General features: G+C 41.7%; 1 protein-coding gene across 4 annotated transcripts in view; it reads right to left on the reverse strand.

The window, feature by feature from the left end:
• The window catches only part of SH2D4B (SH2 domain containing 4B), a 117,348-nt gene that overhangs the window by 49,559 nt on the left and 45,705 nt on the right, over nt 1-22,084 (reverse strand). For 2 of the 4 annotated variants that reach the window (XM_064145395.1, XM_064145394.1), the window contains exons 1-2: nt 16,474-16,657; nt 897-1,056 (exon numbers count right to left, since the gene is read on the reverse strand). In XM_064145395.1, the coding sequence (XP_064001465.1) occupies nt 897-1,056; nt 16,474-16,657 (344 nt within the window). Of the gene's footprint in view, nt 1-896; nt 1,057-16,473; nt 16,658-22,084 lie in introns of those variants that run through there. The other 2 variants (XM_064145397.1, XM_064145396.1) reach the window with 1 other exon arrangement.

Consider the following 22,084-nt stretch of genomic DNA (forward strand, 5'->3'; position numbering starts at 1 on the left):
TAACACCTTCTAAATTAGAGAAGTACTTCTTGACTGTTTCTGAGTCAGACCTTATCTTTTTTCCTACCTTGGCTGAAAAAATTGCTTTTTGGGCTTTCTTGTTTGTTGGGTTGTTTTCCTCAGTCTAACAAAGCATGACTGGGGATTTATTGTCTCTTAGATATCAATGCAAATGTCTGCTGAATTCTTACTTTAGATTGTTTGCTAGTACTGACAATAAAAAAAGGAACACAGAGCACAAGCTGAAGCTTTTAATTTCTTCTTAGATATGTAATCACTGTAAACAAGAAGAACCTCACTTAAAAAGGAATAACAGAATGCTATTAAAGCTGTCACTTCAGTGCTGCACTACAAAAGGAAGTACATGAGGCAGGTGTCCTATTTTCTAAGAATATCAAGCATCAAAACACTTTTTCATCTCTCTCAAATCTAGAAGAAGCCCTGCTGAAAATGCCAGCATGGCAATTTCTGTAAGCAGTCTCTGAATTGCTGGGATAAAAATTAATAAAGCAATATGCAAATAAAAATATTTCATGCACCAAATCTCCATCCAGGGTATAGATATGTGATACAACAAACATTTCTAATTTAATCATCATAAACCAGATTGTTCCATTTTTACTGATTTATAAACTGGTCAATGGTTTAGCAGAATTCCCCATAAGAAAAAAGTGTTTGCTTCACTTATTTTCAAGAAAGATGGCTTTTGCTTTTCAGTATTCAATAGAAATTAAATTATGTATTTTTATGTGCTGAAAAAAATGCCAAAACAAGTGAAAGCAAATGTTCACAAAACATACTTACCAGTTTTACCCACCATTACCTGCTGCCTTTTTACAAGGCCATGTCTCCCATTATGCCAAGTGGACCCCGAATTCAGATTCTTAAATCCTCACCATAGTTCTTCTGCTTCCTTCTGTGCTTGTTGCCTGGCTCGCTCTGCTATTAGCTCCTCTGATATCTGTTCATAGGGCTTGTCACCTGGGGCTTCTCCCATAACCCAGACCCAGACCTCACCATCCTTCCCACGTAGCCACTGCACATGTTTGCCATTACCTACAACAGCCACCAAGAACAAAACAAAAATACAAATAAGGCTCAAATTCTTACTTAAACACAGGTCAAAAGATGAGAAATCTGCAATTTGGAAACCATGTGCAATTTACAGTTCATGATAAAACATTACTAAGAGGATGGGTGAAGCCTTCAGATTTGACAGATATACCATGTGGGTACGTAGGTTTGTACATCCCAGATCACACAATGATTAAAGGCTCACTGTCCCACAAAAAAATGAAGCATTGTCTGTTCTGACATGCATTTGCCACAATTTAGGTGTTATGTTATTCATTTTCTTGCTTAATTCAGCAAGGGATGAATCAAGTGAATGGAAAAAGAAATGGAGTAACAACAACTAGTGACATTATGTGACCAGCAATGCTTCAGCACACAGATAACTTTGAGTGCTGAGCATAAAAAGACTCCATCAGAATACCTGCAAAAAACCCATTAATTTCTGCCCCCACTGCTAAGAAGTTTCAGAAAGCCTGCATACTCAAAGCACACCACTCAACACTGCTTTTCTGTTCAGGCAGGCAATTGAAAGGGATTAAGTTACTGGTTCAGTTTTCAGGAATGACACAGTGCAAAAATCTATGGTTACTGTGATGACAGAGGGATTTCAAAAACACTAAGACAAGACTGAGTGCTACTTACAGAACAGACTACATCTGGTGAACTTTCATCCTCAAGAACCAACTGCTGACTACAATGGGTACTAGATTAGATTCCATCTGAATACATTTGAAGTATCATATAAACTACTCACCTTACCATGGTTTGACCTTTTTCTTCTGCTTTTTAATGAATAACTCCTAGATATTTTATGCATTTCAGAGGTTCATAATAAGGAATTAGTAGAAATGCTTCTTATGTGTCCATTTCTCTTCTCCCAGGCACCCAGCAGTAGAACAAGGGGATACAGTCTCAAGTTGTGCCAGGGAAAGTATACGCTGGATGTTAGGAGGAAGTTCTTGCCAGAGAGGGTGATTGGCATTGGAATGGGCTGCCCAGGGAGGTGGTGGAGTCACCATCCCTGGAGGTGTTCAAGCAAAGCCTGGATGAAGCACTTGGGACCATGGTCTAGTTGACTGGCTAGGGCTGGGTGCTAGGTTGGACTGGATGATCTTGGAGGTCTCTTCCAAACTGGTTGATTCTATGATTCTATGTTTCATGTCTTGTGAATTTGTTGAAATTGTTCTTCACAAAAGGACACTCCACAATTTGATTATTGCCAAGACAGACAAGAATGTGAACTAAAAACCCATGGAGGCTGTGAGTAGCTTGCCTCACACAGTACAAGAGATTTCTCTTACCCAAATATTAAGGTTAGTAAATTGTGCATCACTGCAATTATAAAAGGCATCACTCATTTGCCATTTTCTTAGGTAGTTTTTCTCTGAGGTCCCCATAAGAGGTAAAAGAAACCTGTTCCCATCTGAGCATTCAAGTTGCTCCCATCTTTCTACCTCTTTCTCTACTAGCATCAACTTAGGTACTATCACCTTCAACTACCTGTTGTTCTGCAATAGGACAGTATCCATTTTACCAGATTAAGTTTCCCAACGCATAATCAGTAATGTTTTTCTGGCATCCCAAATTGACAAGAGGAAACTGCAGGGTATAATGAAGTGGGGCTGTTGGCAGCAGGCAGTGCCAGTATTAACCCACACTCCCAAGTGTTGACAGCGCAAACTGAAGGCAACAAACACATCAGACCTCTCAGTGAGAGTTAATATTCTAGATCAAATCTGAAAATGTGATTTATATGAATACCAAGGGTTAGCCTAATAACACTTCCTTCAATGGGGGTGTGGAAATCTAAGCTAATGATCTTTTCCTTCAATAACTCTGAAAAGCATTTGCTCTTCCACAGTCTGTCAGATTACAGCTCAGGTTATGAACATGAGTATATTTTATTTATGTATATTTCTGTGTTCCTGTCAGCACAACAAAGCTGGTGAAAGGCCTGGAACACAAACCCTATGAGGAGAGGATGAGGGAGCTGGGGGTGTGCAGCCTGGAGAAGAGGAGGCTCAGGGTAGACCTCACTAGTGTCTACAAGTACCTCAAGGAAGGTTGTAGCCAGGTGGGGGTTGGTCTCTTCTGCCAGGCAACCAGTAACAGAACAAGGTGACACAGTCTCAGGTTGTGCCAGGGGAGGTCTAGGCTGGATGTTAGGAGGAAGTTGTTGCCAGAGAGAGTGACTGGCATTGGAATGGGCTGCCCAGGGAGGTGGTGGAGTGACCGTCCCTGGAGGTGTTCAAGCAAAGCCTGGATGAGGCACTTAGTGCCATGGTCTAGTTGACTGGCTAGGGCTGGGGGATAGGTTGGCCTGGATGATCTTGGAGGTCTCTTCCAACCTGGTTGGTTCTATGTTGGGTTTCTTTGAACACAGCACTTGAACACCACCTGCCAAGAACTGACTGGCCACATCAGCACTTGCCCGCAAGGTTTTCACCTACTGGATTTCATAGTAAAGTTTTCTTGAGAAGTGTGGAACAATTTCCCAGGAGTACTGACCCCACATAGCCCATGGCAGCTTTTGTTTTAAAATCTGCCCATGTCCTCTTTCCTGGAAGGATTTTGGATATCCGATTTGTTTCCCACTGCTTAGTACTTTGTGATGGTTTGGGAGTTCTCCCACACACACACTTATGGAATCACCCAGACTAGAATTGGCCAGCTGGAAGTTAAGGAATGAAGCTTTATATTTACAGCTTAGTGCAATATACAAGCAGGTATTTACAAAGTATTACCAATATATACAGCTACATACAGAAATATACAAGTTAAAAGTAATACAGAAACACAGCACCCCTCCCAGAAATCAGAGTCCCCAGGAAGGGCTCCCAATCACCCTTTCACCTTCTTTCTATCTGTCTACCTTATCCCAGAGTTTGCCCTACATGCAAGGTAAGTTTGGAGGATCAGCAAGGGGCATTAGAAGCAGAAGGATTAGGACACAGAAGCAGCCCAGGGAGAAACACAGACTCTGAGAGGCAGAGACACACACACTGTCTTATTTATGTTTGTGTTCTTGTTTTTATACATCTCAGTAAGCCCATGAGTGAAGTAGACATCACCATTGTTTTCTTTTCACAGCCTATAACCTAATTTTCCTCATTAAAATATTCCAATTAGCCTCAAACCAGCACATACTTTAAAGAACACCTTCTAAACAGCATGCTTCATATTATTTGTATCACAACTGATAGTTACCAAACGTTTCTAGTGTTTTGAAACAACTTCCCTACTGATCATTTATGAACTTATCAGATAAAAATAGAATTTAAAAATCCTTTTTGGGTAAGCTGACAAAAATTGCATTTGCTTATTTCCAGGTTTGCTGTGTTAAAGAATTATTAATATTTCTCAGCAGCACAAATTATCCATTACTATCCAGCCCAACAAAACAAATGATTTATAGACATCTTGAGAAATTATTCACTTTCTTCCCTTTAAAACATTCATATAAATCTATTATAGACTGTAGATGTATAAACTCTCTTGAAAACATCAGTGTAACATAGTGCTAGTTCAGTGCCAACTACTGTACTACAGTACAGTATGCTACTGTGCACATAGCCATATGTCAAGTCAAAAGCTAATAGCAGTATCAAACAACCTGGCAATTTTAAGCTTCATCTTTAAACAGACAGGCTTCCACATGTATGATGTTCAAGTACTTTCAGCTTGATCACATATGATCACTTCAGTCTGATTTTTCTTTAGAAGAAGCAAGCATCTTATTTGTATCACAGTATCACCAAGGTTGGAAGAGCCCTCATAGATCATCGAGTCCAACCCTTTACCACAGAGCTCAAGGCTAGACCATGGCACCAATACCAACCACCCTTTCTACTTTGAAATGACTGTACAGTCTATCATGGAACTTCACAGTGTCTTAGCACAGAACAACATTCAGAAACGAGAGTGCAGGGAGAAAAAATAAGCAGCTCAGGGAGAAAATCTGGCAGTGTAAAACCTGAATTCCTGCCATGCAAAAAAGTCTTTGCAGCCTGCAGAACTGTGTTCACAGTGGTGACTGTCAGCTCTTCTAGGGTAATGATATTGAGCTTGCACTTAGAAACTGTGGAACCAATTGCAAGACCCCAGGTGAAACTACTGTTGTCTGATATGTGAGCAGAGATTTGCTGCTATAGAAAGCAGATGATAATGAAATGACTTCTGATTTAAGATGTCGCTCTCATGCACTAGATTCTCATGCAAAACAAGATACTTTGTTAGCATACTTTATGTCCAAGTGAAACAGTAACGGAGAGGAGGAAAAAAGCAACTGAATCTAAAAGGAAGAGACAAGCCCTAACTACACAAATTTGAAATCTAGGTGTGAAAGTGGCATGCAAATCTCACATTTGCTGTTCAAAGCAGGCTTCTGAGCCCAGTCAGAAAACCGAATGCAGAATCAGGAAGTAAAAAATTAATCCCTGGGGCTTTGTCTGTTGTGGTCTTGCGCCTTGACCACAAAGATACTCTTCCTGGAGAGACTGTGGCAGGCTGCAAAGAATTCTCATTAGGAAGTAGTGGACATCAAAGTCAGTCTGGACTAGAAAACAGATATCAAAATGTTTCAGAAACAAACACTGCTTTAGCAGGAAAACATACTAAATAATTTACAGGGAGACAATGCTAATTTTTGGAGTTCCTTTCACCTCTACCCTCCCCCATGAATTAGGATCTCCCACAGAGTTCCTCTAAATCTACATCTATGCTGCTTTAAGAACAGTAAATTGGTTTCTGGCTATTACTCCTTACTCCACACAAATGCAAAAGCAGGTATCTCAAACTTGCAGTACGAATGGAACGCAGTAAAAACTTTTCTGGAGACCTACAGCCTGGATCAACAGTAACATACTTGCACATATAAATATACACAATCAAAAGTAAGAAAAATTCACATTTTGTATTGTTAGTATTTATGCAGCCAATTCCATAACAGCAATAGAAGTATGAAATAGTTCCCTGGTGAGCAGTAGTAAACTCGGGGCTCTTGCATGTAAGGATTATTAGTCTCTACCAGCAGCACTGCTCATTTCACATACAAAAGAGTGCAACTGTGTTGTGCTATATGGGACCACAGGCTGTTCTTTGCCTCTGTGCTGCCCTTAGGAAGTCCTTAGTGTAGGCCTGTTATCATTACTGACCTTGCTAAAGGCTACCAGAACATACAAACACTGCCAGAGCTGCAGGAGAACAAAGGTGCAGAGGAAGGGGAATCCTGGCTGCAGGCAATGTTTGGACTAAATCAGACTTCAATTCCAGTCAACTCAAACTGCCACATTGTGATTAAAGGTTTAAACACATGAAGCTACACAACAGAGAGCTGGGCCTTGCACTGCCTCTGCTAACTGGGACAGAGGACAAGAACTAGAGGTGGGGTTTGAGGGTTTTATGGGGTTTGCCTTTTAGGGGTGGGGGTTTCTTTGTGTGTGTGGGTGTGGATTTGGGTTCTATCTAGCTTAATTTTCATGCATGCTTCTAATTAAAGACACTTTAAAATAACAGTAAAGGAACACTGCTGGAGACATCTTCCTTCCTCCAAGCTTATTTGTTATCACTTTGTACCACTTCATGTTACAGCATCTCCAGTGATTCCCGTTTGTGATCTATCTCCAGAGTTTACAAGTTAACTAACCTAAGGACCATTAGAGGTCTTATTTGGTGCCAAGTGTCACATCTGTACTGTCTCTAGGCCACAGCCTGCCAGCTTAGTCAAGCAGAATGAATGTGCTAGGTAACCCTACTGCCCCTGTGTCACAGGGCCTATTGCAGGCTGTGTCAAGTGTAAACTCAGAAAATTAGAAGATCACTGATTTACCATTCAGGAAAAGGGACCAGCATTCAAAGGCTGCTAAGACTTTCTGCTATTTCTGTGACAAGTCTTGTTTCCCCGAGGTTGGGCTTCCCAAGATTATTCTCCTGCTTGGAAGCAACAGATCTCTACATGGGCAATTTACCCTCCTTCCTCACTCATGGGCAAGTTTTTGGGTCATGCAACCATTCTTAGACTCTTCCTGCAGAAAAATACCCTTTTCTTGTCTCTCTGTACTAGAAAAACACCTCTGAAATTCATTCTGCATTTGAAATAGACTGCACAAGCATTTGCTGCTTACAGCAAGCTGATTAGACTGATGGGCTTCAGTCTGTCAGAGACAAACTGTAGCTTATGCATTTTGGTGGGGTTGTAGAGTTGTGTGTTTTTTGGTTTGGGTTCTTTGGGTTTGTTTGTGTTGGGGGTTGTGTGTGTGTCTTCCTTCTGGCATTCAGATCTCTGGTATACTTTCATCTAAGCACAATTCTACTTTACATGAGATTTCACCTCTGGCTTATCCAAGTAATTTTTTTATCATTTCTTTAATGTAGAAGCTTGAATTCTGATAGTCTGCAGGGTAGAGGAGGTTCAGAGTTTCATTAGCTGCAGGACATACATTAGAAGCACATTGATTAGGATGAAAATGGGAATGTGAGCTTTAGGCTGTTCTCAGTCCCTTGAACTTACCCAGTACAAGTATTTCATTTAATTGTATTTCCTTTTTATTCAAAATCACAAACACACACCATTTCACTGCTAAAGGAGAAAACCTCTGAAATTACTGTGAAAGTTTCTGAGGGAATGTTCAAATGACAGAATGCACTTCTCCAAAACATTAACTGTGGTAAATGCATTAAAATATATATAGAATGATGGGGTGCTAAATTATGGAAGTACTGAAAATAACATAATCTGACAGTAAATTGAAGATCTGCTGTAATTAATTCTGTTGTCTGCAATAGTCATAGGACCATGAACCCAGGTCTTCCAAAAAATCCCATGCACTTCAGTTCTCAAAAAAGGGGAAAAAACTCTGAATTTGAAGTACTGTCACAACAGTACATTTAAACACCTTCCAATTTCAACACTGTGTTGTGTGCCTTTCTATTTAAAGGAAGATTTGCAGGAACAAAGAGATTCAGATGATTTACATTAATTATCAATAAGCACTGCTGAAGAAAAAATAAAATATCAACCTTCATGGCACTCCAGCTGCTTCCTGATCGTATAACCAACTCAATCTTCTGTTTATGGAATTACAGCCTGTTACCATGGAAATAATTATGCTGCAATATACCCCTGCAGAATCAAATAAAGGATGAGTGACTGCAAGAAAGCAAACATTATGGGAAGAAGCAGTTATTCAAATAGGACTATGGTAATTAACAAATGTAGCAAAAAGAATTGTACAAAGCACTCAAAGGTAAGTGGATTTGCATATATACATACTATGTGTATATAGGGTTGCATAGTGTAAACCAAAAAGACAAGAGAGAGGGGGGAAGGAAGAGCAGGCAAGAGAGGGGGGAAGGAAGAGCAGACAAGAGAGGGGGGAAGGAAGAGCAGACAAGAGAGGGGGGAAGGAAGAGCAGACAAGAGAGGGGGGAAGGAAGAGCAGACAAGAGAGGGGGGAAGGAAGAGCAGACAAGAGAGGGGGGAAGGAAGAGCAGGCAAGAGAGAGGGGGAAGGAAGAAAAATGGGGGAAGGGAGGGAAGAGAAAAAGCAAAAAGGAAGAAAAAGAAACAAAAAAAATAAAAAAGAGGGGAAAAGAAGAGAGGGAGGAAGGAGAAACAGGAAAAATAGAAAAGGAGGGTTTTTTTTAAAAAAAAAGGACAAGAAACAGAAGGGAAAAAGAGAAGATAAAAAAGAGAGGGAGGGAAGAAAGAAGCAAAAAAAAAGAAGCACAGAAATAAAATATTACATATGTGGTCTCTATCTAGTACGTCCCAGTTATTTTCTTGGTTCCCCAGTCAGGGTACTCTTACACATAGCTATTTTGTGACTTGCCCACTTGCAACTGAGTGGTGACAGATCTCACAGTTGTAGACATTGCCCTAACTCAAGTGTAGAATGTCTGTTCATTCTAATGATCCTGTAAACAGTGTAAAAATGTAAGTGCACATCAGATCAAAGTAGGAGGAGGCAAAATGATTTATATCAGTATAATCAATTTCATTTTTCTTTTCCTCATAAAAAGAATTAAGAGCATAACACTATTAATTCTGATCCCACTGTGTGGGATAAACAATAGAAGCCATATACAGAGCTTGTTTTCTCAGGCAGAGCTATCACAAAGTATCTAGGTTTTCCTGTTGCTGGAGAATAAGCAACAAGTCTGCGTGGCTACTTCAGGGTCTGCTAGAAACTCAAAGCAGAAGGATAAGGGTTCCCTGTCACAGAACAGACAGAAAACTACAGACCCTTTCTGCACCAGACTTTTCTACACTAAATGGAGAATGGCAGGTTTGCACTGACTCCTTTTATCAGGATCATAGAAGCAGGGAGAACTGTAACGATACAGCAAGATTTTCTAGCACCACAACACACAGGGAGACTTGAAGCTTAATAAACCATCCTCACTGTCTGGCTAAATCCTCTGCCGAGTCACATACATTGAGTTTTCCCATGTCTTCTAAATCCTGCTATCAAAACCTGGTGTCCTTGTTTTTGAATGTTTTAGTCACACTGAAAACTGGCAAAATAAGGAAGGTCTTGTATCAGCATAGACAAATCCCAGTTCTCTCGCTGGCTGCAGTACTGCTCTCTTTCCATATCAAGTATTCATGAGCTTGCAGTCACAACCTCATATCACTACCAGAGCATCAGAAAAGTCCATCTAACACTACTGTGTCCAGATAGGCTGAGGAACAATGCTGCAGAGAAACACAGGAAAGATCTCCATGCCAGTGGTTCAATTAACCCAGAAGCCTGTCTCAGAAAGCAGCTGATGCCAGACAACAGGAGTGCTGAGGATCACATTGCATGCAAGAGAAACCTCCAGTTGTAGTAAGGCCCAGATAGCCTGCAATATTCTGCTGTCACTTTTCTGCAAAACAGGAGTCAGCTGCAGGGCAGATAAAAGACTAAAAAGCACAGACTTACAGCTAATCCTAGGAGAGCAGAGAAGTCCCATTGGATTTGTTCCATCTGGTACATATTTAGGTCATACACAAATTGGAAGTCTTTTTCTAGCCCCAGGTTTGGAGAAGTGAACAGTTCAAAAGCTGCTGTTTAACTACACCTCAGAACACAGCCACACTGAGTATGAGCTCTGAGCAGCTGCGTTCTTGCCCTAAGGTATACAGTACTTTAGCAAAAGGGCATCATATCACAAGCTGCTATACATGTGGTGAATGTTGCAGTAAAAGTCTTCCCATCATTTCAAATCAGTTGGCTCAGGCCCCTAATAAAACTTATTCTAACATACCCACTAACACTCTCCTGTTAGCTTTTCAGTTGCATCTGAGCTGGAAGCAAATGTCAGGGCCCTATGCAATTTGAGACCACATACAGCAAAAACCATCAGTAATATCCAAGTCTAATGTCTCTAGTTAGACCTATATCTAATGATAGAGACACAATGAAAACTGCCAGGAATACGTCTCTGTATGAGATAAAATCCTAGCTAAAGTTGCCAGGGTGTTTAAGCAGGAACATATTTCTGAGTTCAAAACCACAGAAAGCAATGTCCCTGTATATACACAACCTCACCCTTCATATACACACTGAAACATGCCCATTCACTGCCCTTCACATCTGACACTTCAGCTATCCATTCATATAGATGTTTAAAACACTCACTCCCAAACAGCTTTTTCTGTTCCCTAATGAGTTTCTAATGAATTCCATTTAGATAAAGAAATTATTTTCCCCACCTGCAGTTACCTAATTCTCTCACAGCTACTCTTATTAAGGATAGGTAAATAACAGTGTTTACAAACAGCCCATCTGAACATCATGAGCTGTAGTTCACAATGAATAAATGTCAGAACAAGCAGCAGCAGACCAGTGTTGCATTGTGGAATCACAGAATCAACCAGGTTGGAAGAGACCTCCAAGATCATCCAGGCCAACCTAGCACCCAGACCTAGCCAGTCAACTAGACTATGGCACTGAGTGCCTCATCCAGGCTTTTCTTGAACACCTCCAGTGTTCCACCACCTCCCTGGGCAGCCCATTCCAATGCTAATCACTCTCTCTGCCAACAACTTGCTCCTAACATCCAGCCTAGACTTCCCCTGGCACAACTTGAGACTGTGTCCCCTTGTTCTGTTGCTGATTGCCTGGCAGAAGAGACCAACCCCCACCTGGCTACAACCTCCCTTCAGGTAGTTGTAGACAGCAATGAGGTCCCCCCTGAGCCTCCTCTTTTCCAGGCTAAACAACCCCAGCTCCCTCAGCCTCTCCTCCAGGCCCCTCACCAGCTTTGTTGCCCTTCTCTGGACAGGTTCCAGCACCTCAGCATCTCTCTTGAATTGAGGAGCCCAGAACTGGACACAGTACACAAGGTGTGGCCTGACCAGTGCTGAGTACAGGGGAAGAATAACCTCTCCTGTCCTACTGGCCCCACTGTTCCTGATCCAGGCCAGGATGCCATTGACTCCTCTCACACATGGCTGCCCTTCAGCTGCCTTATGCTCAATAAGTTTTGCAATCTTATTTTGCATATACTGATAGCTATGGATACTGCATCTGAGTCAAAATACAAGTTGACAGAGTTATTTCACTTGTTCCCAACTCAGCTACACTGGTTAAAGGGCTTCTGCCTAATCAAATAAATAAGGTTCTATATAGACTGCAAAGCTGCCTGTCAGCCAGCTCTCCACAAATCCCAAAGGGATCTTTACATTTTCAGGAGACTTCCCTTAGTGATTTTAGCGCAGTAAGGAAAGGTAATTTGCTTTAGTACAATGAAAATATGTTTCTGAAAGATCCATCCAGGAGTAATTTCTAAATGAACTGGAGACAGACCTCCAAGAATTCAGCTCATGCATGAAGCTATTTCAGTACAAACCAGCAGTCACGATTTAATTAAAGCTACAAAACATTTTTTTATCTTGGATAAGTTCACTAAATGCTAAAGGTTTGGGAGAAGCCAAATGAATAGTCAAATTCTAGTACAATTTTTGGCAAGGTACAAGTATAGGCTAGGTACAAACAGCAAAAACATGGGAAGAGTTCATTCAACATCTTACCAAGGAAATATTTCCTTCTAGACATCCATTTGTGCTTTTCTAAAAAGGGAATTCAAACTTCTGAATGACCTGAAAACATTTCATTCATCTCTAAAGTGAAATAATTTCTTTTACATTGATCCATTCTGATACAAATCTCGGTTTTAACCTTTCTTCAAGGCACAAGAAGTCAATGTAGATGTAAAAGCAGGCACAATAGAAATCACAAATAATTACACAGAGATTGTTACACTGTTTGGCTTGCTAAATGCTCTCAACAACATATGCCTTATTTCACAATTTCACTTGCTTTTGTTTTCTGAAGATAGATGTCTTTAGATAGGATATTTATGGAAAATCTGTGTCCAGATTTGGTCCTTTGCTAGTTAGTTTCTAAGTTGATAAAAGATGATCATGCTTATGAGCAATCTCTAAACTTCTTGATGACTTTAACTCCACCACAAGGCCAAACTGAGCTGCATATGCCACTTTCACAGTATCACAGTATCATCAGGGTTGGAAGAGACCTCACAGATCATCAAGTCCAACCCTTTACCACAGAGCTCAAGGCCAGACCATGGCACCAAGTGCCACGTCCAATCCTGCCTTGAACAGCTCCAGGGACGGCGACTCCACCACCTCCCCAGGCAGCCCATTCCAGTGTCCAATGACTCTCTCAGTGAAGAACTTTCTCCTCACCTCCAGCCTAAATCTCCCCTGGCGCAGCCTGAGGCTGTGTCCTCTCGTTCTGCTGCTGGCCACCTGAGAGAAGACAGCAACCTCCTCCTGGCCACAACCACCCCTCAGGGAGGTGTAGACAGCAATAAGGTCACCCCTGAGCCTCCTCTTCTCCAGGCTAACCAATCCCAGCTCCCTCAGCCTCTCCTCGTAGGGCTGTGCTCAAGGCCTCTCACCAGCCTCGTCGCCCTTCTCTGGACACGCTCAAGCATCTCAGTGTCCCTCCTAAACTGGGGGGCCCAGAACTGAACACAGTACTCAAGGTGTGGTCTAACCAGTGCAGAGTACAGGGGCAGAATGACCTCCCTGCTCCTGCTGACCACACCATTCCTGATGCAGGCCAGGATGCCACTGGCTCTCTTGGCCACCTGGGCACACTGCTGGCTCATGTTCAGGCGGGTATCAATCAGCACCCCCAGATCCCTCTCTGTTTGGCTGCTTCCTCCTCAACTCTGCATGTGTGGTTTCTGTAAGACAACACATCTAAACCTTGCACAGGAATGCTTCATCCTCAAGTCACTGTAGAATAATCAGTATTTGATTCTTAATCACTGTTCTGTTTTGGAAATTCCACTCCTCCTGCTATGTTACTGGGTTCACATACATCATTACATGTAAGCTCTTAGACTGATGGAGAATTGCACATATTTTCAGGATTCCAGATCAAGCCTGAGCACTTTCTGGAGTATTTTTAACTAAAGAACTACCCATTTTCACTAATTAATTTTATTCTATCTCACCCTATCCTAATCCAGAGGTGAGATACATATGCAAATATTCAAACTGAGGGAAACAGAAGGATTTGAAAGGTATAACAGGAAATCAGATTAAGCTAGGAAAAAAGTTATTTTATGCAGATATTCTCTACCAACAACACACAGATTTTTCTGTCAATGACTAAATGGTCTAGTTGACTGCCTAGGGCTGGGTGCTAGGTTGGACTGGATGATCTTGGAGGTGTCTTCCAACCTGGTTGATTCTATGATTCTAAATTTCAGAAACTAGGCACAGCATTATACACACTGAGGTCTCAGCTCTGTTTTCTTCTACATTTCAGGCTGCAAAGAGCCAGAGTAATTCTTGGCTTCAACTAAATAGCATGAACATACAGACCTGTGTAATGCATCAGGGATTCAAGCCCAAAACCTTGTAGATGAAACTGCTCAAATCCCTCAGTTTCCAAAGAACAAAGAACTTGTAATTGTACTGGCTCTAAATTTCCTGGCAGCCACTAATTTTAAACAGGAATAAAAACACTCCATATTCTGTGCTGTGTAGGAGAGGAATAACATGGAAAATTCAGTTAGTCAATGGAAACTGAAAACTAAGCAGCTTCAAGGTAAAATAAAGCATTTGTCAAATGTGGTTTATGAAGACAAAACAAATAACTGAAATTACAGATTTTAAGATAAGAAATCATTATTACAATCATCCACTCTGACCCTTTGAGTCAAGCAAAATTATTGTGCAGCAATTCCTATCTTATCACAGTATCAACAGGGTTGGAAGAGACCTCACAGATCATCAAGTCCAACCCTTTACCACAGAGCTCAAGACTAGACCATGGCACCAAGTGCCACGTCCAATCCTGCCTTGAACAGCCCCAGGGACGTCGACTCCACCACCTCCCCGGGCAGCCCATTCCAGTGTCCAATGACTCTCTCAGGGAAGAACTTTCTCCTCACCTCCAGCCTAAATCTCCCCTGGTGTAGCTTGAGGCTGTGTCCTCTCATTCTGGTGCTGGCCACCTGAGAGAAGAGAGCAACCTCCTCCTGGCCACAGCCACCCCTCAGGTAGTTGTAGACAGCAATAAGGTCACCCCTGAGCCTCCTCTTCTCCAGGCTAACCAATCCCAGTTCCCTCAGCCTCTCCTCGTAGGGCTTGTGCTTGTGCAATCAGTTCTGGTTGACTACTTCAGCCTTTTTGGGTGTGCTTGCTTGGGTTTTTTTAACCAAGAAATAGGCTCTATGAGTATATTTACCATCATATTATGGAACCATACAGTAGACAACAGCCATAAGTATTTGTATAGCTAATGACCACCATGCCTGAAAGACAGAAATGATTTTTTATAGATCTGGCTCACATCAGCTGATGGAATTCAAAATCTACTTTCAGTGGAACCTAATGCCTACTTTGCAAATCTAGTTCCAAGTGCATCCTCTTAAAAAACAAACCAAACAAATAAACCCCTAAACAGTTCATTAGTATAGTTCTGAAGGAAACAAAGTTTTTGACACTGGCCAAAAGTCAAACCTTAGCAATGCTTTAAATTGGCAATTTAAGAAGGTAAAACAGAAATGTGCTATTGTGACATTTAACTCCATGTGTATTTGGGAATACTTTTGTCCAAGTAAATATAATCTATAGACTACTCTGCTGCTCTCCTGTCTCTTACTCTTTATAAATCAGAAAATTAATTATCTAGAAAGAGGTCTCCTGTAGTAGGAAGCTGAACAGGTTTAATGTATAATTTATATATGGAAATTTAGGTGTCAACACTGTGACAAACCACCATATAAATATTTCTGCAGTTAGATTTTTAGGCATCTGTCTTCCTGAAAGAATGAGCATAACACAGATTCTTATCTCAATGATATAATGTTGTTTTGGTCAGTGGACCTGAACTGCATTTTTAATTTTTCTCAAATACAAATCAATCAAAATGAACAAGGTTTTTGTGCTGGATGGGAGAAGCTCTTTTGACACTATCTCTCTCAGGAGAGCACCATTCATAGCAAAAATGTTAACAGGCAAAAAAAAAGAAATTAAACAAAACTAGGTTTTCTAACATCCACCCTGCCTGCCATCTGTGAGTGGACATCTTAAACTCCTATTGCAGCTGATCAAGATGTTCTGAACTTTCCTCCCTCATTCTAAAGCTACTGCTAAAACTTACAGTCACTTCATGAAACACTTTGCTTCAAGCAAGTCTTGGCAATTAGCTTTGCTTTGAAACACAGTTCTTTAATAATAGTCTTTGAATTGTTAACTATCTAATGGGCTCTTTGTAAGGTTCAGAGGCTTCAAATATTTTAAGAAGTCTGCCAGTTGAATCCCATAAATGATCTGTACTGAGGTGCTCAGAGCAAAGCTTTCTACCCTGCATGTGTTAAGCTGAACAATACCTTAAACACTGACTGAAGAGTCACATAGTTATTAAAGCACTTTGTCAAAATCAGCTACCTTAAATTATTAGAAATTTAATAGATTTTAACATCTACCCTGCAGACTATCAAATTAATGAATTTATCTCTACTCCAGCCATGTGGTAACATTTAATGCCAAGTCAGGAAACCTCAACAGCACAGGCAAGACTGCCTTTTGCATGGCTGAGTGGTAGAAGTAAGGATGATAGGTGGGAAAAAAAATCCTTAGGATTGCAGTAGAGACTTGGCCATGGTCCATCTGTTACCACTGAGAGTAAGAGTGGCTCCTGACTGGGAGAGACACTTCAAAATCATTCCACTTACTCCCACACTAAATTATTACCCTGAAGAAAGAACTGTGCTTGAAAGGCAAGGTACAAAATGGTGCTTTTGCTGCCTGAGACTGTCTTTTTGCCTGTGGCCCCAACTCATAATCTCTTCCAGTTGCATGCTGCACCATAATCAGTTGCATTCCCCCCATTCCCAATGCTGAAGTATAGAAGGTCAAAAATCTTACTTTGTTTGCACCTTGCTGTCTTTCTCAGCACTGCCTCTTCCATTCGTGCTTTTTCTTCCCTCTCCTTCCAGCGCCTCAGCTGCTCTTCCCTCATTTTGTAGAACAAGATCTGCTTTTGCTCTTCATTCAGCTCTGCCAGGAGCTCAGGGTCAATATACATATCACGCAAAATTTGCTGCAGCATGATGACTCCAAAAAAAACAAACCCTCAAACAGATAAGCCTGCTTCCAATTATACTCACTACAGTGACCCACTGATGGCACTACAGAAAGCAACCTGCAGCACAGGCACTCTCCCACACCTGCCTGCACAGAAGAGGTTTAATTCTATCTTTGGCCCTGTTTGGGCAGGCATATTCTGCTCCTGGTCTCTTACACCGACAGTTTTCTGCTTATCTCATCCTCCCAAGGTAGAGGCTGGTGTCAAGTGAAAGGAAGGGGGAGGAATAGGTGAGGGAAAAAAAAAAAAAAGGCCAGGAGGAAGAAAAAGCCTCTTCAGTGCTCCTGACTGCAAGCTGGTAAAAATAAGGTATTCTCGAATAAACCCATCAGCTTTGCTCTCTTAAGCAGGAAGAAATTCAACGTAGAGAAAGTCTCAGGCTTTCAGCTCAAGTAGTTCACTTCAGCAGCCAATGCACTCCCAAGGGTGTAAGTGTTGCCCAGGGGTTTAAAGTGATGTCATGGCTAAAGGTATCACCTACACCAACAATATCTATGTCACTTTGGGAACTGATCTCTTCTGATAAGAGAGGAGAAAGGAGTTTGCATATTATTTCCCAGTCTAGCCTGTTAGCTGGTCTCAACAGGTTAGGTCATATTAGGGGTTCCATTTACCCGGTGTTGACAAATATTGTCATGCAGACAAGCTGATTAAAACACCTCTAAAATTAAAAGCAGATGCAATAAACCCCACAAGAATCTAGCTATCTTTATGAATGGCAAATTAATATTAAAGAATATTAAGTTCTCAGCAGTTTGTATGGACTACACAAGTTCTGCCATGAATTAGTTTTTCACTTTGTGAATGGAGTAAGTTATAATATTGCTCTTTAAGTAAACTGTGGCTTTTTAGTCTGCAACAGTTTTACCAAAATCAGTAAAATAGTATTATTTCAGCACCAGGACCAACAGCCACTTACTTTTGTATATTAAAAAGGACAAAACAACCTACACAAACACAAAAAAAACCACTAAGAAAACAAACCCTCTGGATTCCAGAGTCAGCTTTCTCTGGGCAGGGAATCAGTTTCTCTGGGGAGCAGTGATATTTTGTTGTAAGGGGCATATCTTCTAAGGAGACCCAAGGATTCATAACAAAACATGGGTCACATTTGCAGACTGAGACATAGAATCAACCAGGTTGGAAGAGACCTCCAAGGTCATCCACTCCAACCTAGCACCCAGCCCTAGCCAGTCAACTAGACCATGGCACTAGATGCCTCATCCAGTCTCCTCTTGAACACCCCTAGGGACACTGACTCCACCACCTCCCTGGGCAGCCCATTCCAATGCCAATCACTCTCTCTGTGAAGAACTCCCTTCTAACATCCAGCCTAGACTTCCCCCAGCACAACTTGAGACTGTGTCCCCTTGTTCTGTTGCTGCTTGCCTGGTAGAAGAGACCAACCCCACCTGGCTACAACCTCCCTTCAGATAGTTGTAGACAGCAATGAGGTCCCCCCTGAGCCTCCTCTTCTCCAGGCTAAACACCCTCAGCTCCCTCAGCCTCTCCTCATAGGGTTTGTGCTCCAGGCCCCTCACCAGCCTTGTTACCCTTCTCTGGACACATTCCAGCACCTCAGCATCTCTCTTGAATTGAGGGGCCCAGAACTGGACACAGTAGGAAGGTTACACAAGAATGAAGAGCAAAAGCAGATCTGCATTTCCTTACAAGAAACCTGCTTTATAGATATGTATTTGTCTAACTCTTAATGACTTCCAAGGTCCTTATATATAAAAACTTATACTGCTAATGCATCTATTCCTGTAACATTCTTTTGAGGTATGCAAAAACCTGTCACCTTAATTTAGGCAGAAAATACATCTGATCTAAACTAAAATTCAAGGGAAGATGCTGCATCACCTAGAAGCATGAATCCAAATATTATACTTGAATAATGCCTTCAGCTGAAAATTTCAGAATTCATCATGTTTGGCCTTTACAGAGTTCAGTTCCCATGCATGATATTCTGCAGTTCAGGATCTCTTTTATGTGTAGATTTTGTCTTCTAAAATAAAACTGTATGTGCATATACACACACACACACACATATATATATTTATCTAAAAGACACACAGTTCAGAAAAACAACTTTGGGTAAGGAAGACTTTGTTACTGCTTCATTTTTGTATTTCACTTGGTCAGGTATAGAACAAGGAGAGCCTAGGGGGCTTGTTTTTGCTGTTTTTATTCAATTATACCAGAGCTGTGGCTGCACATCTTGGCACTAATTGAAAAAGACTCGCCTTTGCAAAGGCTTCAGGGCAAGCAGTTTTGCTGTTCTACCCATTTGTCATCTTTCTTATTTTATTTTACTTGACTTCACAGAACAGAAATCAAATCCTGATCAGAAGCTACCACAGTGCAAAGAACAAGCTCTTCATCAAGGCTTATGTGCATGTAAGCATGTTGAGAAAATAACTTCTGAACTGCATTTAGCTGCTGAAGTAGCTCAGGATGGACATACAAGATAAAAGACAGAATATCAACACATTTTCAGACAATGAGCAAACCCACAACAAAAAGCAAGAAGATTAGTTTAATACTTCACAAACAATCAACTCCTGAAGATTATTCACACAAAAAATATTTTTAAATGGTAACTAAGTGATCAAATGGATTAATCTGTGTGGGAGCTTCTATTATTTCCATTCACATGTGGAATTGTTACCTAATCACAGCAATGAATGCAATCAACTTCCTCTATTGTAGGTTTTCCTTCTTTGGGTTGCAGCAGGGACAGGAAAAAAGTGGAAATGTAAAGGGAAATAAGGAAGATAGGTAAATACTCTGACAAAAGACAACATCGAATAGAATGAGAAAGACATAACAAAGTCTGTCACTGGTTTCTTCTCTAAGATACAAAAAAAAAGCCTCACAATATTTTGTCTTCAGACTCTCACCTAGGGGTGGTTCTTCATCAACTCCCTCTTTGCTTTCACTGGGAGCTAAGTTTGATTTAAGACTTTTGTTTCTTTATGCGTGTTCAGGGTTAACCCTCCAGGGGAAGTGACCTTGAACCTGACCCTAGGTGATCTTGACCCCTCCCCAGGGGTGGGTCTGAACACCACCAGGTGATTCATGGTTAACCCATTCCCCCTTCCTGTCTAAAGGTCTATAAAAGCAGGGGGAATTCCTGTTCTTGCTCCCTGCTTACCAGCATCACCATCCTGTTCCTGGTTCTTACCACGTGGCCATCACCCACGAGGTGGACAAACCCATTACCATCAAAATCTGGTTGTATGTCCACATTTTGTATTTGTTTTTCCCTTCCCTATACCTTTGTAACTTCCCCACCTCAGATACCTTTTAATTTATTGTTAAACTTTTCTTCTTTTTAACTTCCAAATCAGAGTGAGATTATTTATTTGGGTGTGCTTACCTTTTCCTCTCTCTACATCTAATTCCTTTCTTTTGGGAAAGAAGGGGGAAGAGGGAAGGGCACTCTATAAAATTGTTATTGGTTCTATCAAATATATTTGAGTCTCTGGGAATTTAAATTAGAACCAAGACAATGGGGTAGAAAATCCAAGAGGATCAATGTGGAGTATCAAGCATTCTGATCAGTTCCTTCCTTTCCCTAACTAATATATGATTTTAAGGTATAGAGAACCTTGGTCATGTAATTCATTGAAGACAGATAAAAAAGCTGCTTCTCCCTTGGCTACCTCAGCAAACCTGTTGTCTGTAGAATCATAGAATCAACCAGGTTGGAAGAGACCTCCAAGATCATCCACTCCAACCTAGCACCCAGCCCTAGCCAGTCACTAAGCGCCCCATGCAGTCTTTTCTTGAACACCTCCAGGGATGGTGCCTCCACCACCTCCCTGGGCAGCCCATTCCAATGCCAATCACTCTCTCTGACAACAACTTCCTCCTAACATCCAGCCTAGACTTCCCCCAGCACAACTTGAGACTGTGTCCCCTTGTTTTATTGCTGGTTGCCTGGGAGAAGACAGCAAGCCCCACCTGGCTACAGCCTCCCTTCAGGTAGTTGTAGACAACAATGAGGTCCCCCCTGAGCCTCCTCTTCTCCAGGCTGCACACCCCCAGCTCCCTCAGCCTCTCCTCACAGGGTTTGTGTTCCAGGCCCCTCACCAGCCTTGTTACCCTTCTCTGGACATGTTCCAGCACCTCAATATCTCTCTTGAATTGAGGGGCCCAGAACTGGACACAGCAGTCAAGGTGTGGCCTGACCAGTGTTGACTACAGGGGCAGAATAACCTCCCTTTTCCTACTGGCCACACTGTTCCTGATGCAGGCCAGGATGCCATTGGCTCTCTTGGCCACCTGGGCACACTACTGGCTCATCTTCAGCTACTATCTACCAGTACCCCCAAGTCCCTTTCTTCCTGGCTGCTCTCAGCCACTCTGTCCCCAGCCTGTAGTGCTGCTTGGGGTTGTTGTGGCCAAAGTGCAGAACCCTACACTTGGCCTTCTTCAGTCTCATCCCATTGGCCTCTGCCCACCCATCCAGCCTGTCCAGGTCCCTCTGCTACCTTCCAACAGATCCACACCTGCTCCTAGCTTGGTGTCATCTGCAAACTTACTGATGATGGACTCAAACCCCTCGTCCAGATCATCAATAAAGATGTAGGTACAATGCTCCCATCAGTATCCTATGCAAATTCAAGACGTTTTTAACCTAGGAGACCCCTTTCCATAAATATTCCAAATGAAAAGCTTGATTTCTCAGAAGATTTGGAAAAACCTGAGTCAACCATGAAGAAACACCAACATATTTTCAAACCTCTTGCCACTTCTGTGATTAGTTCATATTTTGTGATGGATGAGCTTTGCAGTTCCAGCCAAGCTAGAGTCAGAAGGCAGTGGAACAGAAGAGAAGTTGGACAAAACACAAAATAAAGCTTTACACTGCAAAATTCCCTCTCTTCCCTTCCTTTCCCCACACAAGATTAAGATATTGACAAATCAATGACTCAGAAGGGCAGGGAACTTTGAAGAAAGACTGCCCACTTCTTTACTGGGCTCATTTGTCATCTTCCCAGATTGTTTTCCTGGAAGTATTTTGAATAGTTTAGAAGGATAATGACCTCTCCATTGCTCATCCAGGCTATTCCTAGTTCAACAGTCTAAACGAAGGGGAAATTTTTACAGGAAAACATCACATCTCAACAGCCTATACATAAAAGATTACTGTTAACACAGCTCTTTGTTGGCAGTCACTACCTTATAACTGCCACAGAACTTGAGGCTGTAATTAGTATCTGTCTTTTAAAGGAGCTCAGAGCTATTTAAAACCTAAGTCTGGAGTTTCTTTTGATCTCTAACAGTATCTTCTGGGACAAGACACACTCTATCCCATCTCTGGTGTCTTCAGCACTGCCACTGGAATTCATCTGGTGGGGAAGGGGGAGGGAGAGGAAAAGG

This window comes from Pogoniulus pusillus, chromosome 6 (assembly GCF_015220805.1).
Source record: "Pogoniulus pusillus isolate bPogPus1 chromosome 6, bPogPus1.pri, whole genome shotgun sequence".
In the NCBI taxonomy this organism is placed as follows: Eukaryota; Metazoa; Chordata; class Aves; order Piciformes; family Lybiidae; genus Pogoniulus; species Pogoniulus pusillus.